The sequence below is a fragment of the Lates calcarifer genome, linkage group LG24 (assembly GCF_001640805.2).
Source record: "Lates calcarifer isolate ASB-BC8 linkage group LG24, TLL_Latcal_v3, whole genome shotgun sequence".
Lineage (NCBI taxonomy): Eukaryota > Metazoa > Chordata > Actinopteri > Centropomidae > Lates > Lates calcarifer.
Genome location: NC_066856.1, coordinates 13,811,810 through 13,836,258, shown reverse-complemented (window position 1 = coordinate 13,836,258; position 24,449 = coordinate 13,811,810). Strand labels below are relative to the sequence as shown.

The window sequence follows — 24,449 nt, the reverse complement described above, 5'->3', positions numbered from 1 at the left end:
ATCATTGCTTGTTTTGATAACCTCAATATTGCAAATACACAGTATAAAATGACAGAACAGTACTTTGTGATTCATCATGCATGTGGCCCTGAATGGTTCAGCATCACCTCGATAAATCACTCAACTGTTGTGTTCGCCAAACAAGGATTTCTTTGTTGTAAAATACCTCTGACTTCTATTTTTAATGCACTAAATCCCTCTGTGTGTGTCTGTGTGTCTGGTTGCTATCGGGAATGTCCCTGACAACGGGGAAGGAAGTAACATGTTTAATAGTGGCGATTGCCATGGAAACCAATGAGGGATGCAGCACATCAAACATTTAACAGTTTCCAGTCACTTGTTATGTCACCAGCCTCCCTTCGTTTCTTACATAATATCTGTTGTTAGCGCCTAACTGGGAAAAATAAATGATACCAGAGGTCCTTCTAGAAAATGAAACCTTATTTTGTCATCTTATTAACCATGTCACCTGTTATAATATCATTAGAAAAGATGAGGCGTTGGCGAGGAGTAACTAGACAGCTGACATCTTGTGATTCAGAAATGTCTGTGATGATCTGTGCGTCTGTAGGTGGGAAGCTTTACTCCGCGCTGCTTGAGATCTCAAAATAACTCCCTAGTGTTGTGCTGTGTCGTCTATGCTAATTTGCCACCTCCCATGGGTTTTTTCCCGTACAGAGCTGTCATTTAACGGGTCACAGGCAAAAAGGGGGAGGGAGCCAGGAAAACACCCGCTTCTCGTTTAGAATAAGAATTCAATTTAGATCCCCGTCTGACATCACATTATTATCTTTGTAATTATCAGTCACTGAATTTTACACCCAACATGGCACTGTAATTATAATTTTTTTACTCAAAGATGAAAAATGACTCTCAGTGATGTTTAAATGGATGAAATTATAAAAGTGAAGATTTCCCTTTTTCACCTTTTGATATAGAGGTCAGGCTTGACTCCTCTCTGAGACATGAGCGGACATAAATCTTTGGATTTGCACTCATCTATTCTTCTGTCCTCTGTGTAAAAATGGCATTGGAGGAGAAAACTGAAAATTGCAGCATATAATGGACATCGGTGTTTGTGTGCTCTGCATTGTCCGTCATGTCAGCGAGCATCAATCGGACCATTGATGTTTGCTGTCATTGTCCGACATCTTGGGGCTAATTAATGGGATGCTGTGGCGTATGACAAAGTGTTGATTCGCATCATTAGATCCCATCTAATCGCAGTGGCATTCTCACACATACGCTCGCACAGTGGTATGCATGGCTGCACACGCACAGAGGAAATAGCTCCGATCAGATCTGCGGGACTCATCCCCAGAGATCATCTCTGAGGTGGACTCTCATTTTGTGAGTTTAGCCAACAAGATGCATGGATTTATCTCTCCAGCTGAGAGAAGGTGACAACACAGGTCATTTATATTCCAGGCGTTACATCTGCACACTGCTTTCTGACCCCTGAGCCTCAGCATCCTTCAGAGGTCTAGACCAGCCACTGAATTATGGGGCTGATGGGGACTCTGTGGCGTGGGTTGCCTAGCAACCTGTATTGAGTGAGGCGGGAGGCCTGCTGATAGGGAGATTACCAGGGTCCCTGATAAAGTCCTTCCTGCCATGAACGGCTGCTTATCGTGGTGCTGTCAGAGGAAAAATGTCAGCTATTAGCTCCCCCAAAACAGGAAGTTCGAGGTAAAGAGACACTGCAGGTGCCACACACAATTACAGCATTTCATCTGGATAGGTAGACCTCATTTTTCATCACCAGGACAACAGAAATGTGCTGGAAAAAAAATGTTTTGTGCCTGTTTCTCACTTTAAGCTATCAACAACACATCCCCTGCGAACCTGTTTTCACCATTCTCCTCTTTTCTTTTTCTGTAGATGGAGTGTTTGGAAGGTGCCAGGAGTTGGCCGGCGCAGACCTGCACACATACGATATTTCTTCCTCTGCTCTGCAACGCCTCAGGATCCTCCTACAGAAACTGGCTCACAGAGGTACATACTGCCTGTTTGCCCGTCCGTCTTTGTCCGAGTGTCTTTCTCTTTCTGTTCGGCAGCCTTTATCAGTCATGTACAGGGCTTACAGCAAATGCTTGTCGACTGCCATTGTGTGAAGCAAGCCAAATAAGCCAAGCTGTCTCTTTGGCTAGCATAGCACAACGCCACCGAGCTAGAGAACAGGTCATTTGACTCATATTGGGCCATTGTTTTGCCATCATCGCCTAACTCCAGCAGCCAATCTAATTGGCTTGTATGCCGGTTGGACATTTAGAGCTAATTTTGTGGATGAGCAACTGTGAGGTGTGCAGCATAATCATATCAGACAGTCAGACAGTCTCTCCTACTCAATCAATGGCAGCAGTTAATGTGCATGTTATAATGGGTTACACCTTTAAGGGGGTGGTGCATCTACAAAAAACATGTTGTTATAACAGATGAACAGAACTATGCAGCTATATAGTCTCATCAGTTTATTTCATCAATTATGTCGTGACTTGTACTGTCTGTGGTGAATAGAGCCTTCTCATGCTGATGGTTGCTACAGTGTGAACAACAGATAGAAATGACTAGAGCCTCCAGGCAGCCTGCTGTTATGGACTCATTAGCTGTAACTGCTAAACAAATGGCTCTGTCTTGCCTGTTGTCTAAACCAGAATTTTAGGCACTTTTGGGGAGGTATCTTCCATCCAACAACAACAGTTCAGTAAAGAAAGTAGCTTGAATATCATGCATGTTGGACTATATAACACAGGCGGTAGCACTTTTTTATGGGCTGGTAATTTCTGAATAATTTTCTTCCTGGAAAGAAATATATAATTTGGTACTAAGTATGGGTGAAATAATGCAGACAGAGCATGTAGTTTTCTAATTAATTCATTCCAATTAATTGCTTGTGTAACCCTAGAAAGTATGTGCACATAAGGTGAGCTGAAGATGCAGAAATGGGAAACATGTCTGCAACTGAACATATATTGAAAGCTTCTAATGAAAAATAAATAATGGATGGATGTTTACTTGGGATTAAATGAAGCAGTTCTTTCAAGGGAATTCTCCTCAGTCAACCATGTCTTGTAAACTCAATGAAGTAAATCCTAACTGAAAGAACAGTCTATACAGTGTTTTCCTTAATTAGCACCAATTACATACAGTAGTTATTTCCAGTCGTCCTAGGAAATTATTAGGAAATGTGTAGGGACTTATGGACTGGAAAAATGTGTTACCAAGTAAATGTAAGAAAATTATGTTTGGTTTCTTTTTCCCTGTCTATTTTTACTCCATTTATTTAGCAGCATGTAACTGCAGTTATGACCCACCAGGGGGCAGTAGACACCTTTAACACAGACCGTGACCACAAACATCAGCCCTCCAAACATAATTGGCTTTGCAGGCCACTCTGAGCTTAATATCTTTTAACAAGCGTGAACCAGTGTTGAAAATCATTAAGAGTAAGCAGTCGGCCAGAGGAAATCAAAAAAAAAGAGGGGAAAAAAATGCGGTGATGAATATTAAGCCAGGCGAGACCACACATTTATTCTAATTACTGCTTAGAAATAAACAAATGAGAGTGAGGAGGATGAGAAGAGATCCGGTGTGTAATTTTTTTCCTGCTACATTTTAAGAGGTATTAAATCCTTTAGATGCTTCTCATCATGAGACTTGTTCCCTGACCTTGTGTTTTTAGACACCCGTTTACAGACACCGCAGACATGACATCATCACTTTGAATCATTTCCCCATTTTCTGTCTTGTAGAATCACATCCACAGACACAGAGCGTTATCTTCGGGTGATTCCACAGTGCGGTGTTAATGCTTGGTGGCACGTTATTCTTATCAGCTCAACAGCTATTGAAGTGTCATCTTTGAGACATGGGAGACCCTTCTTTTTTTTGAGGCCAGACAGGGTTATTGAGACCATTGTACTGTAACCTAAATTGAAGAGATGAAGGGGAGGAAAAAACGGGGAGGAACATCAATGGAATCGATTTACAATCCTCTTTATCTTGCATCAGAGACGCAGGTAGAAATCACACAATCTCTGCTCACTGCACAACACCAATGTCATTCAGATCAATAGAAATTGACCCTTGTACAAAAGGGCTTGGGTTGTCTGGACGTGTCCCCATTGGCAGAGCACATTGTCTGGTATTAAGTTTTCACCACAATACCTTTTGAATGCAAGGCACTGTCATCCAGCTATAAATGACTTTTATATTACACAGCACCCAAAGCCAAGCAACTTTAGTATTCACTGTGTGCAGCCACAGTGTGTCTGCACATTTCATAGCCAGGCTGCTGTCATATTGCTTTGGAATCATTATGGCTCTGCTAAATGTGTGTGACTGTTTGTGCAGACTGTAACTGTATGGAGGTACACACAGGAGCGAACTCGGTAACTGCAGTGAATTAATTTAATGTACAATGTATTAAAATGATGGAGCATTTAATTGACCGCTCTCTAAACCCCTCCCCCAAACACTGATTGTCCAATGACAGCTTAGCAACTGTAACTAGGCACATTAGGTCTGTCAATCTTACTCCACATGTTGAAGCAGTGTGCACTGGGTTTTGGTACAAGCAATACTTTACAGAGTTTGGAGGGTGTTTTTTTTTTTTTTTTTAACCATCTGCAGTAACTAAGAACACACCTGCAAAACAGCAAGGAATGACTTTAACTGGGTCTTTATTTGCTGTAATATAGCTATAATATAATACTACCTACAATAGTAACCTAGCTTTATTGTTTCCAAAGGCAAGGTACATGTCTTTAACTTAGCTAGCTACAATATTTTGTGGCGTTACATCAATGGTTGATGTTACCTGTTCAAGACCAGGACATCCATCCTGTAGGAGTTAAGATGCTACTATATCACAGTTTTAAAGTAACAAGCGACTCTGTCTGGCTCTTTACTTGATCTCAGGAAGTTAACACTCAAGCAGCTTCAGCCAAACATGCGTTAGAAAGCGCTACGTATGCCCAACTCATCAATTATTTCTGATCCTAAAATCCTTTTCTCTTGTAAAAGTGGAACATGCTGTTTGAACATAAGAACATTCAGCATGAATCCAACCACTGTGTTGCCTGTACCAAGCATTTTTCTACAGTAGTTTCAATCCAAGGGTTTTGTCAGAATGAACAGTATTAAAGTCAGTGTTGCCACATTGGGAAGTCTTACACCCAGTTGGGCTACTTTTTATTTAATTTGGTGGGCAAAAATTGTTGCACTGGGCTCCTTTTTGTAATATTTAGGTGAGTTCCACCAAGGAAAAGTTAGGCTATATTCCAATAACTTGGCATCTCTATTTCAACTTTTTTGATTGAGACTGAGAGGGCACGGAGTCCTGAAGGTTCAGCTCGACACACAATACCTTATAACTAATGACCATCAACACCAAATGCAATTTTAGTATTACAACTAAGCTGACACTTTTTTTTGCTTATTTCAATTATTATTTTGTCATAGCTCTGGGAAAAAGCCGTGACTATCTTCATGTTAGTGGACAAAATCGATATTTGCCAGCTAGAAATGAGGAGCCTGCTTTTGTTAACATATGTGTGAAAATGCAAGAAAGATGAACATTAATTCCTGTTGTTCGAGCTGGTTTATGTCATGTATGTACTGTATGCTGTCAAGCTTGTAACATCAGAAAGAATCATGTCAAACTGCAACAATGGCGTTGTTGATACACCACGTTAAACTACAGTAACCTGCAGTCGATTGACCTCCTGACCCTGCGCAGAGCAGCAGATACTCTCATGGTACAGACAAGTCAAGTAAGATGATGCATTGTGACATTTGCATTAGCTCCATTGACAGGAATTGTCGGTCCATAAATCGTCAGTGACCATAAACTGACATCATGTCACTCCAGTGCTACTGAAACCACATGTTACTCATGGTCGTATTCACTTCCTGCACACATGTTTTCTTTGACAGACAAGCAGCATAAACTATTGTTGTTGTTCCTCATATCCTGCTCTGTCTGTTCCTTGACAACCTTGCTAGATGGTACAGGAGAGAACAGATATACTGACACACGAACATGCCGTGTGAAAGCCTGAGTTGGTATGAGGAAAACAAGAGCTTTTATTGAATTGTACAGTTTGAGTCCAGGTCTGTGAAGGGAGCATTTAAAAAAAAAAAAAAAAAAAAAAAAAAAAACCTGCTGTGTATTTCCTCCAGTAAACACACAGACAGATAATCCTTTGTGTCCTCGTAGATTGTTTTGCAGTAATAGCAATATGAAAATACTCCAGTAGAGGTGGTCACTGACATGGTAATGCATAGTAGCCTGGCCCTGGACGACCTTCACGGCACTCAACAGAGAAAATAATAACATCCCCTTAAACCTCACTGACCCGCTGGGTGGGGTCAGTCATTACAAACTCATGCTGTGCAGCTGCACATTACACATAACTTTATTTCAACTTCTGGTGGAGCTCAGAAAGTTTCCAAAGATGCTGCATATGTTTAGCTGAATTTTGATAATGCACAAACTATCTAGAATATTTCCATTTTAAGAAATGGCGCAGCCATAAAAACATGGAGGTTTTTTTGGTTTAACGTTTTTGGTTTTAGGTTTTAAAGTTTAATCATTGTATAGCCAGAACATGATTATTCAAGGAGGTGGAATAGAAGGATTCTTCTTACCATAAAGCTACTTAAAGGCTAAAAAAAACTGTTTGTTAAAAGGATACCAACTCTGCTTACAGAAAAAGAAATGGCACTTAAAAAAATGTATTCATATTTTTGGTTATTTCACACTATTCCACTGTTGATTTAATTTATGTGTCATATTCGGATTGACACATTTCATTTTGACTAATTAGACAGAACTTGCTGCTAAATTATTCACGCTCTCTCCCACTAATGCCTTTAAAATCAGTTGGTGGACAGAAGTAAAGGAAAGGGGAAAATCTGCATTTCAAAAACACCAGATGAAACAACAAGACATGTAGACAGGATCCCATCTAATAGGCTTTGAATATTTAGGAGGCCCCCTCTCTCTCTGCCTCTCTCTGTGTAACACAGAAAACAGACAGCAGGCCAACAGAAATATCTTGCTTGTTTGAAAGCTGTTGCGTTAATGGCAAGGCGTTAATTAACTGAGGCATTTGCCTGAGACGGCATGTTATCCTTAACTGGCAAAAAAGAGCGGCAGCACTTGGTGATGGAACCTGCTCTTTCTCTGGACTTACAGATGAATTTGCATGACATTTAGCTCCTCAGTGCCAGGATAATCAGCTGAGAGGTTGATTGAGAGGAATCCGACCGTAAAGGCCCCGCCACTTTTCTTCCTGACTTTTTCCTTCACAAAATGGGCTCATTTTGATTCTGTAATTTGCGCCGGCATACCTTTTCCCTCAAGTGTCCCCGTCACAGACTCACAAAACATGGTATGTATGGAAATGAGTGCATCCCCCAGGAGACAGAGGGGATAGAGGTGTCACAGTCATTGAAGCTGCCCTCATCCTGTTGTGGCGCCATCACATGTTTACGCTGAACCCATTTAACCAGATGCAGTTAACCACAGGTGCACATATGGATCCTTCAGGTCTGAGTCCTGACCTGCTTTCCCCCATCACGACTGATGATAGCGTAAATGATCATTGCCACACTAATATATAGCAAATATTCACCACATCGGGTAAGCTATGGGTAGTTAACTGTCATTGTTGTACGGATGGATGGCTGAGCTGCGTTCCAGAACAGTGACAACATACGCTGCTTTGTGCTCCATTCAGCGCTGCCAAGATTGACTGGAGGCATCTGTAGTAGCTGCTCTGCATTGCTCAGATCCTCATCTGGTGCTTATGAATATCTATGAGAATACCCAGTGTCTATGGGTGAGAAACCAGGCTAATGAAGACATTCTGTGGTGTTGATACTCTCATTTTTTCGTATATTCCTACACAGGCTGTTAGTTTATTGTTATTAAATATGTCCACATCATTAAGAGTAGCATTGTTTCTTAAGATGTGTTTGGTAAGAGGTTAGGTATGTGGCAGCTAAGATTCTGAGCCTTCGCCACAACATAATTACTTCTTTCTCATTAAAAAATGCTTCTGCAGAATGGAAGTGTCATCAGTGAACATCTTGGCTCCTTAAAAAAAAAAAAAAAAGTATAATATCTTTGGTATTTCTATGCTCTTTGCCGATGGAATGTTGTGCCTCTTGGCTCACTGGGAATGGGGCCATGTTTTGGGTATCTTTTTTGCTTGGGTAGCTCCATCTGGTCCTGGCACCATCGCGCTTTGCCCCTGCCCAGGAGTTCTGCATCCCAACTATGTGTTGGCAATTAGCAGAGATGTTGGCAAGGCGTCAGGCTGCAGTGTGACATTCTCCCCGGGCTTGTTGACTGGCTGTGCTGTGTGTGTGTGTGTGTGTGTGTGTGCGCGGGCGTGCGTGCGTACATGTCTCTGTATACATGTGTCTGTACATGTGTGCATGTGTAGTCATGGCTTCCTTTTTGTGTGTCGCAATTGAAGACCTCCTCTACTCTACCATTCTGATTCATCCTTGCTGTTTTATTTTGTACTGTTCGTTTCCCTTTTAATGCTGAGAGAACTACAGCATAAACAATTACCTCAAAGAAGAGAAAACAAATACATTCTCCATTTCCAGCCTTACTGCACCCAAGAATCATTTCTAGCAGTGTTTTCAATCTGGTAGATGAGAAATTGCTTGCCATTTCTTCTTTTCCCACTTAATTTTTTATCAATATTTTTAAGATAAACCAGTGTTTCGACATGGACAGCCTATATTTTTGCAGGAACAGGGTATTTCAGTGATGTATGTTACATTTTATGAGAAGATATACAATACATAATACATTTCCCCCAGTATTTTACATGCCTACATTATAGTTTTAAGTAAAGGTCAATATCTCCTTAGGTCTTATCTGTACACATTTGGCTTAAGGACTGAATCAATTCAAAGGTGATTATCAATTAGTGGATCAGCAGAAAAATAATTGTCACAACTTTGATAATTGAATAATCATATGAATCATTTTAAGAAGGAAAAATGCTGAACATTCTCTGGCTGCATCAGCATGGACACTGAGAGCATATACTGGGCATTTTTCACAATTTTCTTCATCATGTGCTGTTTATCCAGGATTTTGCCCAGATCATATAACACAGGAGCAATCAGGTTCTATTCCATATATTTATATATATCCCTTATTGCTTTAGCAGTCTTTTGCCAAAATAAAAAATTTAAGGGAAAAGCCCAGAAAATATGACAATGGTTAGCCATTTTTAACTGCTTTGCCTCCAGCAGAACTCCTCTATATAAATTTCAATTTTAGTCACAAAATATTGTATTATTTTTTGCCAGGACCATGAGATGGTAGTCTTATTCTGGCTTTCTCCTATATTATTCAAATTATCCTCACTTATCTCCAGGCTCTGTTCTCTCTCCCATTTCCTTTTGACATGGACAGTGGAATAGTTTTTGGAGTTTTGTAGTCTATTGTATGTCTTCAATCTTATGTGCATCAGCGGATATGTAAACTAAATGAAGTTCACTATCCTCTGCTTGTTTCATGTCTTCACTAAAATAATTTCTAACCTCTACATATCTGAAGAAATCTTTTCTTAAAGGTCATGTAGAGTTTTAATCTGACCACTTTCTTTCCAGGTTTGACATGGCAGGACGACATCACTCAGCAGGTCATCTCTAGAGAGCTCTCCAAACTGAAGAATGTCCCCCTCCGCCATCAAGCCACACCTCCAAGCCCCCCTGACCACCTCACCGCCTTCACCAGCTCCAGAGACAGGAAGCTAAGGCCTGCGCAGGCAGAACTGAGCAGAAACCTTCAGCAGTACCTGACAGGGCTGGGCTTCCTGACGCATGCTGAGGTAGATGGACAACCAGGAGTCCAACGAGAGGGAGCCAGAGTTCAGGTAAGAGTCCTGCACGATGTAGACTTGTAGCAGCTGCTGACATTGGACAGGTGTGAGAAGTATATAAAAAAATCATGCAGAGTATTCAGTGAAGAATTTTAAAGAGAGTGAATCAACTCTTCACAAGGAACACTACTCAGCCTGTGAAAACAGTTGTATGAGGTCTTAGGCTCTGGAAGAAGTCCTCTAAAGTTTAATAAAATAACCCTGTTGATATTATCAGACGTATCTAAACCTAGGCATGAGATTTTTTATCAAAGAGCCTTCTACAAACTATGTAGTTTAAAAGACACGGCAGTCTGTACTAGAGAGACGATGAAGTCAAGATATCTCAGCCTCTGCTGCTTCAGTTTTGACCATTTCAAAAATCTCTCTCTGTCAGGGCGAAACACATTAAATTGTTGGAATATCCTCTAAAGAAACTCACTGTATTTTCTTGTCATAATCTAACTGCTAAGCTAGAGTTACACAGTAGCATCTACAGCATAAGTAAACAAACAATAAAAAAACACATTTTCCTCAGCTAAATTATGGAAGGGCCTCTTCCTATTCCTTTTGAAAAAGGGTCAGTATCTGTCTTTTGCTGGAGTTGCCCTCTCATCCCTGCTTTGCTTTTGTTTCTCGCTTTCTGTCTTTCCCCCCTCTCCCACTGAGCAGGGACCCTTTTACACAAAGATCTTCCATCACCTCTTTACATTATTCAATCCTCATATTTAGGGTGGAACCCCAGCTTTGTGTGAAATGTGCTCGGCATCCTTCATAGACGAGCTGTGTCCTGCTGTTGTGTCAGTGCAGCCATAATGCAAAGTTGAAGAGTTCAGGACCTTCTTTATTGATGAGATGAGGTCCTTTGTTGTGTAGTGTGATGGAAAAAGGCAAAGATGGTTAGCATGAATGGCAGAGCACCCCCGTCTCGCTGTGCTAATGCCATTATGGCCTCTCAGTATGCCGGGCTTGGAAAGACTGACATTTTCTCTATATACATTTGAAGGACAGAAAATGGCACCAAGGGTGATAGCTAGTATTAGTGCAGCAGTGACATGGATAATAATGCTGCTCAGTGGATCAGATACACTGTATGCTCAATTGAAGCGTGGGTTCTTATGATTCTGAGAGGAAGATTTCTCTTCTACAGATAGAAGAAAGGACAAAATCACATATTTTGGTGCCAACTACAACGCCAAATGGTTAAAAGGCCTCTAAATACCTGTGTACCAGTGCATTGTATTGTGAATACATAATTCATGGTGTGTCAAATAGAAACTCATACGGCTAACTTTGAAATCAGATGACTCATAATTTTTTCTTTTTAGATAAGGGATTGCTGCTACTTTTCTGACAGAGTGGATATGCTTTTAAAGTTTGTTGTGTGTTGTGGAAATGCATGAAATTACTCTTTTGAGTGACACTATCTCATCTATGATTTCCATAATGCAATTTCCAAGGGCAGTTGTCTTTGATCTAGAATCCCTATTCATATCCTGTCCTGTCTAGTCGAGCCCAGGTTGCTTCTCTTTTTATACTAAAGCCTGTCACAACAATGCTGACCCAGTACAACCCGTTTAATGTTCTCACGGGTGGAAAAAAAAACCTCTTGCAGAGCTGAAGTGAGGTTGAATATTTATCATATGAATGTTGTCACTTCAGCTTTGCTGAAATGAACAAAACAAAACTAAAAGTCTATAGCCGTACTAGCTGCTCTGTGAGGCCGTACTTAGTAGCACACCAGTGCTTTGAGCTAAATGCTAATGTCAGAAGGCTAACATTTTCAGAGTGACAATGTAACATACTAATGTTTAGAAGGTACTCTATAATGTTTACCATATTTGCTATTTAGCATTCATCATGAAATGCAGCAGAGGCTGACAGGAATGTCATTAGATTTGCAGGTATATTTACAACATGAGTGTCCCTTTATGGCACGGTGGTGCAGTGCTTAGCACTGTCGCCTCACAGCAAGATGGTTCTGGGTTCAAGCCCCGCTTTGGGCCCGGGGCTTTTCTGTGTGGAGTTCGCATGTTCTCCCTGTGCCTGCATGGGTTCTCTCCGATTACTCCGGCTTCTTCCCACAGTCCAAAGACACGCAGCTTAGGTTAACCCGTACAGGGTGTACCCTGCCTCTCACCCAGTGACAGCTGGGATAGGTTCCAGCCCCCTGCAACCCTTAACGGATAAGCGGTATAGATAATGGATGAATGTCCCTTAGTGTCCCTGACACTAGGGCTGCTGATTATTTTCATCTATTAAGGTTGGGGTTAGAAAATAAATAAGCCTGATACAATTTCCTAAAGCCTAAAATTATGTCATGAAATTGCTTATTTTGTCTGACTACACCTCCAGAATTGAAAAACATTCAGTTTGCTATGACATAAGACAAAGTAAAACAGCAACAGATTTGCCCAGTATTTTTCTGTCAACTCAATAATCAATCAACTAGTCATAGATTGTGTCAATCCATTTAGGTGCTTAGGTGTTTCACTAGATAAGTGAAATATTGACCAGAGGAATAGTCAGGGGATCACCAAAGTCAATAGGGTACATCTTCAGATGGCCATAAATGTCGCTACAAAATTTCTGGACTCTGCTTTGTGATTGGACTCTCACTGTCCAATCACATTCAGGTGCAAAAACAGGATCAAAATGGGAACTTTTAGTGTTAGTTTCGTTTAGTTTAGTTTTTACTGCTTTCTGCTTTGTATCTCTACACAGATGTGCACAAAAGCACTTATTTTTTCACAGTGTCTTTGTGTGACCTCAGCACTGATATCAGATTTTAGTCACACAGTCTCTTTTTTTCTACAAGTGCAAATCTTTTCCGCACATGTACAGACTTGAATTTCTCATGTGGATTTATTTTACATAGGTTCACCTAAAAAAAAAAGAAAAAAAAAAAAAAAAAAAGAAAGAAATCTTTTTGGCCCTCAGTTGAACCCAGACCATTGCTATCTGTAGCGTGGCTGCTAGCATGGCTAAAAAATAATGTTGGCATATTAACAATGCTCTAACTATGCTAAATGGGTGTGTTTTGTTACAGAATGAAGACATCAAGTCTGATGGTCATTCAGAGCCCAGTCGGCCAAAACCCCAGCAGGGCTGGAAGGAAACCACTATCTACAGCCTTCAGAAAGGAGCTGGCCAACCTCCTGTTACCAAAGTCTTTACCAAGAGTGGAGAGGGCAGGCACCCCAAGCTCAGTACAACATACTCCAACCGAGACCCAGGAAGGAGCAAGCTGCTTTCCAGCCATCTGGAGCAGCTTCTTGCTGAGGCACCAGGCACTCAGCAGGGCGTCCCAGGTGGAGAGGCTTCCTGGCCCAAAGGGAAGCTCCACTACCTTAGCTACGTCCGGCCAGCTCCAAGCGAACATGCAAAGCTCCAGTCTCAGGTGGCTTTTGGCTCCAAATCTCAGAGGCCTAATCTAGACAGACTGCTGTTCAAGGCCGGTTCAAACCGACTGACTGCCAAAGAACCTCTCAGTGTCATGGATGGTAAGATTAACTTCAATAGCTTGTTACAAATATTTTGCACTTTGGCTTTTATATTTATTGTGTTTTTCTTTCAGCACATTTAAATGCATGTTTTCATCATGGGTTGTCATTCTTCTTTGTTCCCTGTCTAGAGCGATTCATCCAAAATGTGGTGAACCAGCTGGGGAGCCACAGCATCAACATGGACGCTTTAATGGGCAAAGACCTAGACCACCTGGCTCAGGTCATAACAGGAGCTCTGCAGGAGGTGGATGAGGAGCAGCCCGTGGCTGGGCCCCAGCCGCTGCTAGAAGCTGCTGACCCCAAGGGGGACAGGGAGCCACTGGCAGCCACACAACTGAATCAAGACCAGGACCTGAAATCAGACAAAGGGCAGGAGCCAAACCAGAAAGACACACTGAGTATGAAACAGCAAGGTGGGTGTGTGAAAGAGGAAAAAACGCTGGCAACACTGAAATTAGTGTTAATGTGTTTATTTTCTGTCCTAGATATAAGACTATGAGGCATTGTAATTTATAAATGTCTTCGTAATGCTTTGTTTATATAATCCTCATAGATAATGCTGCCAAATGTATTTTTGAGTCTTTCATTTTGAGTCATAAATGTTTTTTCTTTGCTAAATACAAAAGAGAACTTCAGTTTTCACACAATCTGCTCACATACGTTGTGTTTGTTTCCAGGCCAACAAATAGACGGTGCAGACAAAGAGCCTGTTGACAAGGTGAATTTAAAATTACTCTGTTCAACCAACAAATTGGTTTCTCAGGGAGTGAGACATGTCCAAACTTACACTTTATTCACTTTTGAATGATACTTCAAATAAGGATGATTTCAAAGTTGTGCAGACGAGCATTTACTTTTAAATTCTTAAAACTTGATAGCAAAGTCACACCTGGAGAATTCCTTGATGGTTATCTAACCTCAATATTTTCATTAAATGGTACTTAAAACATGAGATGAATTAAAACAATTTAGTTTGATGCCATGAATTTTTGTTGAACTTTTAGGAAAAGTTAAACAATAAATTAAAAAAATAAAGCTACTTAATGCACCCTTCAATAATTTGTAAGGAATAAGGATGTCATTAGACCTTGAACCACCACTCAGTGAATGCAACACAAACTCATACTTTTTTAATCATTGACATTTCTAATAGAATTCTAGTCTCTATTCACGGCATCAATTCATTATCCTCAGAATTTAATAAACTCCTTCAAGAGGGAACTAAAGGTGATGTAGGTAAAATGAAATTGAAAATTTCTTAAGTATTCTAAAGAGAAATCTTTGATTCAACACAGCATGCAGCCTTCTTCTCCAAGCTGCTGGACTACCTCAACCTGGAACCCTTCGGTGACGCCCCAGAGGTCAACAGCGGGCAACCGGCTCCCCTCCAGAAAATGGTCGGACTGGAGAGTGTCCAGAGCCGGACCACGCAGGGCCAAGCTCCCGTACCCCACCGCTGGGAGGAGAAGGTCGGGGCCGAGCCCGTGAAGGAGGGCTCCACTCTGCGGTTAATTGGCGGTGCCGAGGGCCCCGACACACAGGTGGACTCTGAGATTGAGAAGTGGATGCAGGGGATTCAGGCCCCAGCGGGGAAGAAGCAGCTGGAGGAGCCAGAGAAGAAGGACATGAGAGTCAAAACTCAGCTGGTCCATGTGGGGGTGAAGGAGTTCTCCAGCAGAGGGAAGGACAGACACTTTGGCTACATTATCACCGGCTCAGAGTGAGTATGATTCACATTATGACTATCATTCTATTATTCTATATTGATATTACATTATAAAATTGTGATATTGAGAATCAGTGTCATTTTTTAACACCAAGAAAGTTCACACATAGTATCTCTTGCAATGATTCAGATTGTAGTATCATTTCTAAATCCTAATATTCAGAATCAATATCAAGAAAGTTCACATGCATGGGAACATAATTACAAACTGTAGTTTATGAAAAATTAGATTAGAAATTAAGGAATTAGACAATTCACATCCCATTATTTATCTACTACAAACAATACATCTAAAATAATATTGTCATCTGTTACATATGGGGTGGTTAGCAGTTTGAACTGACTATTTGCATTTGAATTCATTTAATTTAGATGAATTAAGAGGGGTTACACTATTAGTCTTGAATTTTCTGATGCCTTTTATTCTGATGTTTATGCATTTTATTCTATTATTGTTTGTGTTTTGTGTCGTTTTGTCTGTGTTTTCCGTTGAGCTGTGTGTATTTGTATAGATGCTGATCTAGGGATGTTGCAGAGTAGCTTAGGCTATAGATGCTATGTGTTTAAAGCTATAAATATTTATAGAAAAATAGAGAGAGACATTATAGATGAGACTCTTACATCTGTGAACTGTATTCATGTTAAGTGTAGTTCTGTTCTATACTGTTGTGGTTTTCAGTACATTAGTCTACTGTATGTCAACTACCTTGGTTACCTTAGTCATTGTACTCAAAAACCTACAGTATATGCAAAAAGCATCACCAACAACCTTGTAAAAGCCACTCATTCTTAAGTGCTTATTATCAACTGACTTCATAGTGTAGTTCATAGCTGTTTCATATTGTAGTTTATTGCTCCTCTCACCAGTTCTGAGCCACACTGTTGGCCCTGTTTCAGTGCGCTCATTTTACATACCTTAATACCAAGCGTATGTCTGCTTTGTTCAGTTACTTAACTGCCTTTAAGAGACGCAATTTCTGTCAAAACCTCCCACATATTCACATCTTTATGGAAAAGGATACAGTAGTTTGAAATCCTTAGCGTGTGCTGTACCTGATTACAATAGCAGGGATGATAAATCCCTCAGTGTGTGGGTATTACTGCGCTGTATTACAGCTTTAATGATGGTACTTTGTCAGGAAGGGTAGCCAAGTTCTCTCTCTCTCTTTCTCTTTCTCTTTCTCTTTCTCTCCTTCTCACTAACCTCTCACTCAGCTCGGGCTCAGCAAAGATAAGTTCCTATCGACTGTGTCTTCGCCCCTGGCCCTCTCTCAAATCCCTTTATGGCGTTATCAAGTCCGGTGTCAGTAGGTTGTCCTTCACCTGTTCAAGAGACGTAGTCTCATAAAGCCCTGATGGGTACAATCTTCGTAACTTTATTGCCACACATATAGGAACGCAGATTAAGACGTAAACACACAATATAGGCGGGTATGTGCCAGGGGAAAGAAACAGGTCACCTTCTGAGTGAAATATCTTCACGTCCTCCTCTACGTCTATCCCCAGCCCACCTAGCAGACACCTATAGTTGGCCTATAGAGCAGCAGACCTCATGATTGCACGGTTGTTATCCCCAGCTGCTTCGCACCCTGCAGTGAGGCTACGCAAACCTGCTTATCTGACAGCTCCTGACATTGTGGTGGTGGTAGTGGTGGTGGTGGTGAGGGGGAGTTTGGGGAATAGGGGGGAAGGTGGGATGGTGTGTGTATCTGTGTGTGTGTGTGTGTGGAGAGAGGAAGTCGAAAAGGTATGGATAGAAGAGAAAGAGACAGAGAGAAACCCAAGGGGAAAAGTGCTAGCATCAACAACCAAGTCACTCCTGGTGCTCTCCAGTTGCTAGAATTACCGCAGAGGGATGCAAACGTGTCTGGAATTGCTTCGGTGAATCTTTAACTTTCAAAACCCCTCAAAAAGTGGAGGAAAAAAAAGAACCACCCACTCTCTCAAAGGTGGAGTGAATCAGCCACTCATGCACAGCACACTGTTATGTGTTCTGTTAGAGGAAAGCAATTGTGATGTGGTGTCAACTGCAAGATATCTCAGCAAAATGTTTTACATGAATATGTCTAATAATTGTAAAAAGATGTCTCTCTTTTTAAATCAAGAGGATGCTGAGTCCCAGTTCGTCTCACATTTCCCTGCCATGGAGTGGCAACAATGCTCGAACAATGTCTCATTATGATCCATGACTTTTTGGTACATGTCACCTTGCAGTCACTTGGTAGTCTCAGTGGTTTCAGGTTAAGCTGTCAGCAATAAAGTAGCTTTCTGTGTGTGTTTGTGTGTATGCCCTTCTCATTTCCTCCATCCAGCGCGTTGGCCTGCAGATTGCCTTTGTTTGGTCTATTTCCTTGGCGATTTACTCTCTGAGTGAGAGAGCAGCCGCGGACTGAGCTGAGATGAGGCATGGCTTTATCAGACCACCATTACACTTCACCTCCATTCCATTTGCACCTTATTATTCTCATCTCACCGTGAGGGCGCGTGCGTCGCCGTTGTGTTTGTGCACCCGGTGTTATCATGTTTTACTTTGAGCGTGCGCGTGCAAGGGAGAAAGAAAGTGAATGTAGGTGAAGAAAAAGAAAGATGAGAGAAGGAAAGGGGGAGAAAGGCGCGTCCATATGATACAGCCATTACACCTCATGCAGGTTCCATTTGCACCTTATTGTTTGTCTCATTGCTGGAAAAAAGCAGGTGATTTACCAAGCCTGAAGAGGCAGCTGATCCCTTTTCCCTTGGCACGGCGCTTTGTGTGTTTGTTTGTGTTTGTGCGTGCCTGTGTGTCTGTCTGCGGGTGTGTACATGTGTGCAGTGCAGTACATCCATTCAGACAACCGTAGCTTTTGCTTGTGTGCAATGACCCATTTGTGGGTATGAATTGTGGCAGTATCTCCCTAAAAAAAAAAAAAAAAAAATCATTTTAACGCCTGAATGACTGCATGTATCTTGAATGGGTACGTACCTCCAAACGTGATGCCCAGCTGTCTGTGTGTTTCTCCCCCAGCTCCCTTACCACTGACCAAGGCCTGGACCTCATGGAGCGACTGACGCAGAAGCTGAACCTCCACGCCGCAGACCTCACCCAGCTCTCGTATGTACAAACAAACATCCTGTACACACCCGCACTGTCACAAATAATGATCTGCCTTGCAGTTTACAACCTATGCATTGTATATACAATAATTGGCCACATGTAAAGCATTTGAAACAGTTTTGTTTTGCACTTTTGAGCTCAGGGAAACAGAGTGAAGGTTGTCCAGACACTGCAAGGACTGTTTGTGTGAAAATGCTGTGCCACACTGCCAGAGACTGTAGGCGTTTGTTGTTTTTCTGACCTTTTGGAGTGTTTGACTTCTTGCAGGGAGAGAAATCAGGCCTAATTACCTCCAGACACAGACTGATGTCTCCATTGTATTCAAAACACTCCCTCACCACTATTGTCACTGTACGCCTTCTCAAAAAGAGAGCAGTCAAGCCATCAAACGACTCTCAGTTAAAGGCGAAGAGAAGAGAGGAAGAGAGAGAGGAGGAAGCGGCAGTGGATAGCAAGCTGGAAATAGAGAAAGCAGTCCAGCAGGAGGCGGTTAATATATTAATGAGCGGACGAACTGTCCTTGAACCCAGACTGGTTTGTGCTTGTACCATGGTTCTGCTGTACATTTGGTGTCAGACCATGTAGGAGGCAGAGGAGATATGTTCGCCTAAGATCTGACAAGCCTTTCAAGATGCTGCTGCAGGAGAAGTGAAGTCTGGGTGGTTCAGAAACACCCGCAGCATATGAACACCAAAGCCGGTGCACTGCAGTCTGCGGCTGCACTGCAACTGTAGATACAGACTGTTCTGGCTTGGATAATAGCTACTGAGAGGGAAAACTGTCAGACAGTGTTCTGTAGCCACTGTTCAACATTAGAAAATACGCTCACTGACCTCAAAATAAATGCAGCCAAGGAGACGTTCTGATCTCCATCTTTAAATACAACCTCCACATTTAGTTTTGATGAGCAAGAACACCAGGATATGTCATCACGCTGGCTCTGATTGAGTTAATCTTGTTATTACACCTGTCATTTCATATCGCTCAGACTCAACTGATGCACATAATGATTAATCTCACTATTTGGATGCTGATGAATAGCCAGTGACATTATTGCACTGTACAGTGATGTGGTGGTAGTAGTATTCAGATCCTGTACTCGTACTAGTAAAAGTAGAAACAGTGTGTAGTGTGCAGTGTAATATTACTTAATTACAAGTGCAATTAATACAAGTCCAACAAATACTTACTCGCAAAATATAGTAAGAGTTCTATCTGATGTAATGCATAACAGTGGGACACAGTTCATTATATTGTGATCACAAAACACTCCAGATCAACCATGTTGCCCAGCCTTATTAATACAGTTTTGCATAGACAATTTGTGTCAAAATTAGTCCAACTGGGAGTCACAGCTCAGTTAAATGTTAACACACAGATGTGATGTGTGTTTTTAATTTAAGTGAGACTCACGCTTCTCAAAGATGTCTTTATCTCAGATGTCCTTGATGAATGAACATCAATAAATCTGCAAAAAGATCAAAGAATATGATTCTCTCTCTAACACCAGAACTTGCCTGAGAATCATCAAGTTTTAAAGTTTTCCGCAGTGTCAAAGTATTCTAGTGACAGTTGTGTGTACATTCATGGATACAATACAAACAGGACCTGCTAATAGCTACTTTTAATGGTGCCAATTTGCCAGAAGGTGGGGTCCACACTGTCAGACTTTGAAAACCCCTGCATTAATCTGTTAGCAGCATTTGAATGTTGTAGCTGGTTAAGGTGCAGTAATTTATTTCTATATTGCTGTGTATCATATTTTAGAAGCAGATGCATTTGTCTGTAAAATCTGAATCTGGCCACTATAGAGATCAAATAAATGTGGTTTATATGTACTTAGTGTTTTTTCCCACTGCCGTATGTATGCTTGTCACAGTGCATTAAAGCTGTTAAGCCAGTGTAAAAGCCACAGACAGATGCCTCAAATAAAGCTTCCACACTGTATTACACCTCATATTGATAACAGTATTCTATACAGAAGACAAATACAGAAAATGTCCTCTTTGTCAGGCTTGTTTATCCCCGTTCTCTTTCCTTTTACAAAGTAATGAAAGTGCATTCATGTAGAAATAGCCCAGACGGAGAATGTGACGCAAGCCCATTGTGCCTCTTGCTGTGCGGCCACGGCAGGTGAGTGTTTGAAAGCCTCTGTCTGAATATGAGTCGGCTTGAGTACGAGAGCTGGGTCAGAGCACACCGCCCTGCTTCGGGGGCCGCTCTGTCTCTCACTCGCTCTGATGGGCCCTGATAGGAAGACGGGGGAAGAGATACTGAAATATGACAACAGACAGACAGAAGAATTTCAGACGGAGGGTATGAGAGGAGGAGGCTGAGGGTTTCGATGCTGTTGAGATTTTCAGATGCTGAGAACAATTATGTTCGAGCTTGCATCTACAGTAATCAGCACAAAATATTCCCTTTTCAAAAAAGATCTGAAATTGTAGTTCTGGATGATGATGGGCTGGGGGATAATATGCGCCTTTTTCAGATGACGTAAGTGTTTTACTTGTCAGAAGCACTAGGGGGAGTGGGACACACACTCACAAGTCTGTCCTCACACATAGTCTGTGCAGGCGCACACACACACGCACACACGCCCCCTGCCAATATCCCGCCAACCAGACTCCACATACACACTCATCATGTCCCACCAGCAGAGCTAATATGAAGTCCAAGCTTACACATCCGATAACACAGGAGGCAGTGTGAAGTCCTCCAGATAACTTATCTATCTTAACTTCATCTCCCAACTGTGACAGTGTTTTTCCCCCCTCGTATATATTAATAGGGTTTGTGTAGCTTGGAAAAAAAAAGAAAAAAATCACGTCAGTTCAATTTGAGATGCATCAAGATCTCTGGCAGAGCACCTTCGGCCAGGGAGAATGGAGGCAGGGGTAAAGATTGTGGAAATATTGACATTTACGAGAGCAAACAGAGCCCAGGTGAAGGCATTAGAGAAGGACATATTTCTTTCAGAGCCGTGTGCGTGTGTGTGTGTATTTCTGTGTGATCATGTTCACAAATGCACCGGTGCATGGTCGGGTCCGTCTGTCTGGTAGTATTGGCTCATATATTGCTCCTGGCCGAGCGAGTGTCACCGCCTCTGTAGCAGACTGACTGATGGCAAGTGGGTCTGGGTCACGGCATTCTGGCAGTCTGATGAATCTCTGTCTTCGTCATACAGTGTGGCAGGAAGTACACTAAAAATGTATGTACACTTTCCAGGACATAACAGTCAGACATGATGATGTACTGAAATGGTTTGATGATTTACAGCTGGTGGAGAGTCGGAGCAAGTAGACATCTCAACTCAATGTCATATGTTCAGAGTCACCTTTACTGCGCACCATGAAGAAATTATTGACTGGTATTACCCCTTGTCCAAACATATCTTTGTCACTGTGTCCATCGTATACAAGTATGAAATTTTCATACTGTCTAGCAGCCTTTGGTTTCCATTCATTTTCCATACTGTGTGAAAATCAAGAATCATCAATCAATCTATGCTTAAAGGAATACTCTGACATTTTGGGAATGTGCTACTTTATTGCTGAGAGTCAAAAGAAAAGATTGACACCACTCTCACGTCTCAAAACACATGCTAATTATTAAGCAACAGCCAGCAGATGGTTAGCTTAGCTTACCATAAAGACTGGAAACAAAGGGAAATGGCTGTCTACCTGCACAGGCTTTTGTATCTAAATGAATGGAAATCAGTGGCTGTTCAGAATAGCTGGAAAATCATGTCTGCCAGTTAAGTAAGATTATGTCAACCTGTTTCAAATTTGTTTGAAGAATTCCCTGCAAATGAATGTCAGCATTTTTGACAAAGGAATCAAGAAAAATGACACTTGATTCTACAAATTGTTCTGACAAGCGGATTTGTTAGAGACATGTTGAACTGTTCCCACCTCAATAAGAGATTTTTCACATGTTTTCAGAAAATGAGACATTTGGGACTGAATAAAAAGACTAAAAGTACTTGATGAAATGCAGATTTTCACAGTGTGGATCTCACTGCTCAGTTCTGGCATTTTAAAATTCTCACCGGATTTGTATTTCCCCAGAACTTGGAGGAGTGATGTATCTCACTCCAGCATTGATCATTTGTTCGCTCGTGCCATGTGTTCATCATCAGTGTTTCATTACATCTCTGATTTCTTTTTAGTTTTGACAGAATTTGAGGAAAGTGATCTCACTGCTGCATTCCAGTGTTAGGAATTACCCTGATTGGCCCATTGGGGAACTATAATTACAGCTCAAAACAAGGTGCCATATTTGTTACTGATTGGCCCAGACGGGGTCTTCATCACTCATGGGGGATGACATGCTTATTGTTGCCCTGATCACTGAACCACATTGCTCCCCAGACTATGAAGACACTCTTAGTTATTAAAAATTCTCTCTTTTGAGGTTCTTATAGATTTTGTTTTCATTTGTGATTACAAGAGGTAACAGTAGACATGAGTAACTTCAGTATACCCTGTTTTTTCCTGACCACTGCTGGGAGTTCTTAGAGAGTCTGCTGGGGTTGTCTGATTTTATTTCATGGCCAACCTCGGGGACCTTAAACATTTATCCTGCTCCAGGGAGAGAAGTCTGATGCTGACTCCTGACCAGACACAGGAGAGTATAGGCACAGAGAGTACAGGCAGGTTACTGTAGGTGAAAAGAAAATAAGGTTCTCAGCTGATGGTTGTACTTTACTCTTTGGTCAAAATCAGAATCCCTAATCATTCACATCTCTGTCAGAAAAGTGACATCTGACACTTAACTGTGTCTCTTCTCATTATTCACACATTTTATTTAAGCTTTGTGTCAAGCTCCTCATTTAGTGTAGAGTTAACCTTAATACACCTTAAAGCAGTATTTTAACATTTTTTAGACGATCTGCTTTCTTGCTGAGGGTTGGATGTGAAGATGGATAACAGTCCTATATCTGTTGATAAATATAAGGATACAGCTAGCAGCCTATTAGCTGTTAGCTAAAACTGGGAACAGGGGGAAACACCTAGCCCATAGCTTCCTATTTTCCATACATGCGTGCAAGTGGAATTAATCTTCTTATCTAACCCTTGGGCATTAACAGATGAGCGTATCTCTAAATAATTCTTTTATTTACTTTTTTTTAAAAACTTTTTTTTATTTACTCTAACCCTGTCTCCTAGAAATTATGTTTATATACTACTAATTTGCAACAGCAATAATGCAACCAGAATATATTTTCTACTACAATAGTGAGATAATGTTATTTTGCAGGTTGCAGAAATGTTGATACTAAACTCAGTAAAATGTTTGTTTTCCGCCAAAACATCGAAACTTGCAGAATAATATCCACTTGTAGTGACTATAGCATTATAAACATTTGTATGGTTATGTTTATAAAGTCGCAACACTTGGTTAAGGTTCAGAAAAGATAAAGAGGAGGTTCACAGTGATTTAACCAAAACCATAATCTTTCCCTAACCTTAAACAAAAGTGCTTTTGTCGTCTACCATCCACTGCAGCCTCTTCCTTCCAACTCCACTGCTATTAATAAATGTAGAGCTTCATTCATTCAAAAGGAGACATTGCCTCTGAACGTAACCCAGCCAGCAATTACGTTGCCACCACAAAGTAACTGGGGAATCATGAGTTACATGCAACTTTAGTGACTGCACTACTTATTTTGCTTATGATTTTTATTTTTACCTTATTACATTTGGAAAAATACAACAGTTTGTTATTTTGCTCATCGTCACATCAGCACATTCTTGCTTCTGCTGATTTGATGCACAGCAGGACTGTAAAGCTAAAACCTAAAAGGAGCTATAAAATGCTGATAACTAGACAGTTAAATGCAACTGCTCATTTTGTTTCCTCTTTGCTGTTTTTTCCTACAGTGTCCTGGGGCCTGCGTTGACTTTCAGAGTCGGCACCAACTCCAGGAACGTGACCACTGCGGATCTGGTTCAAGCTGCAGGTAAGAGCTCTGTGTATTTTTTTCTTATCACACACAATGATCGTGTTGACAACCTTCATCGTGATTCATCTCATTTTTACAAGCCAGACCATTCTGTCACTGTCTGTGCTTCGGTAAATGAGAACACAGATTAGTCTCTCCAGATACAGTAGATAGGCTGGTGTTCATCTTGTTCAGACAAACCCCTGTCCCAAAGAAGATTATCAACACTGTGCGATGACAGACGACCATCAATTACTGAGATGATGAGCCTAGTGTGCAC

General features: G+C 41.3%; 1 protein-coding gene across 1 annotated transcript in view; it reads left to right on the top strand.

The window, feature by feature from the left end:
* Nucleotides 1–24,449, top strand: part of ptprn2 (protein tyrosine phosphatase receptor type N2) — a 118,301-nt gene that overhangs the window by 18,922 nt on the left and 74,930 nt on the right. Inside the window, exons 3-10 of the mRNA XM_018695371.2 lie at nucleotides 1,882–1,995; nucleotides 9,646–9,911; nucleotides 12,946–13,399; nucleotides 13,531–13,815; nucleotides 14,080–14,120; nucleotides 14,698–15,122; nucleotides 18,133–18,219; nucleotides 24,108–24,187. Of these exons, the coding sequence (XP_018550887.1) occupies nucleotides 1,882–1,995; nucleotides 9,646–9,911; nucleotides 12,946–13,399; nucleotides 13,531–13,815; nucleotides 14,080–14,120; nucleotides 14,698–15,122; nucleotides 18,133–18,219; nucleotides 24,108–24,187 (1,752 nt within the window). The remainder of the gene's footprint in view (nucleotides 1–1,881; nucleotides 1,996–9,645; nucleotides 9,912–12,945; nucleotides 13,400–13,530; nucleotides 13,816–14,079; nucleotides 14,121–14,697; nucleotides 15,123–18,132; nucleotides 18,220–24,107; nucleotides 24,188–24,449) is intronic.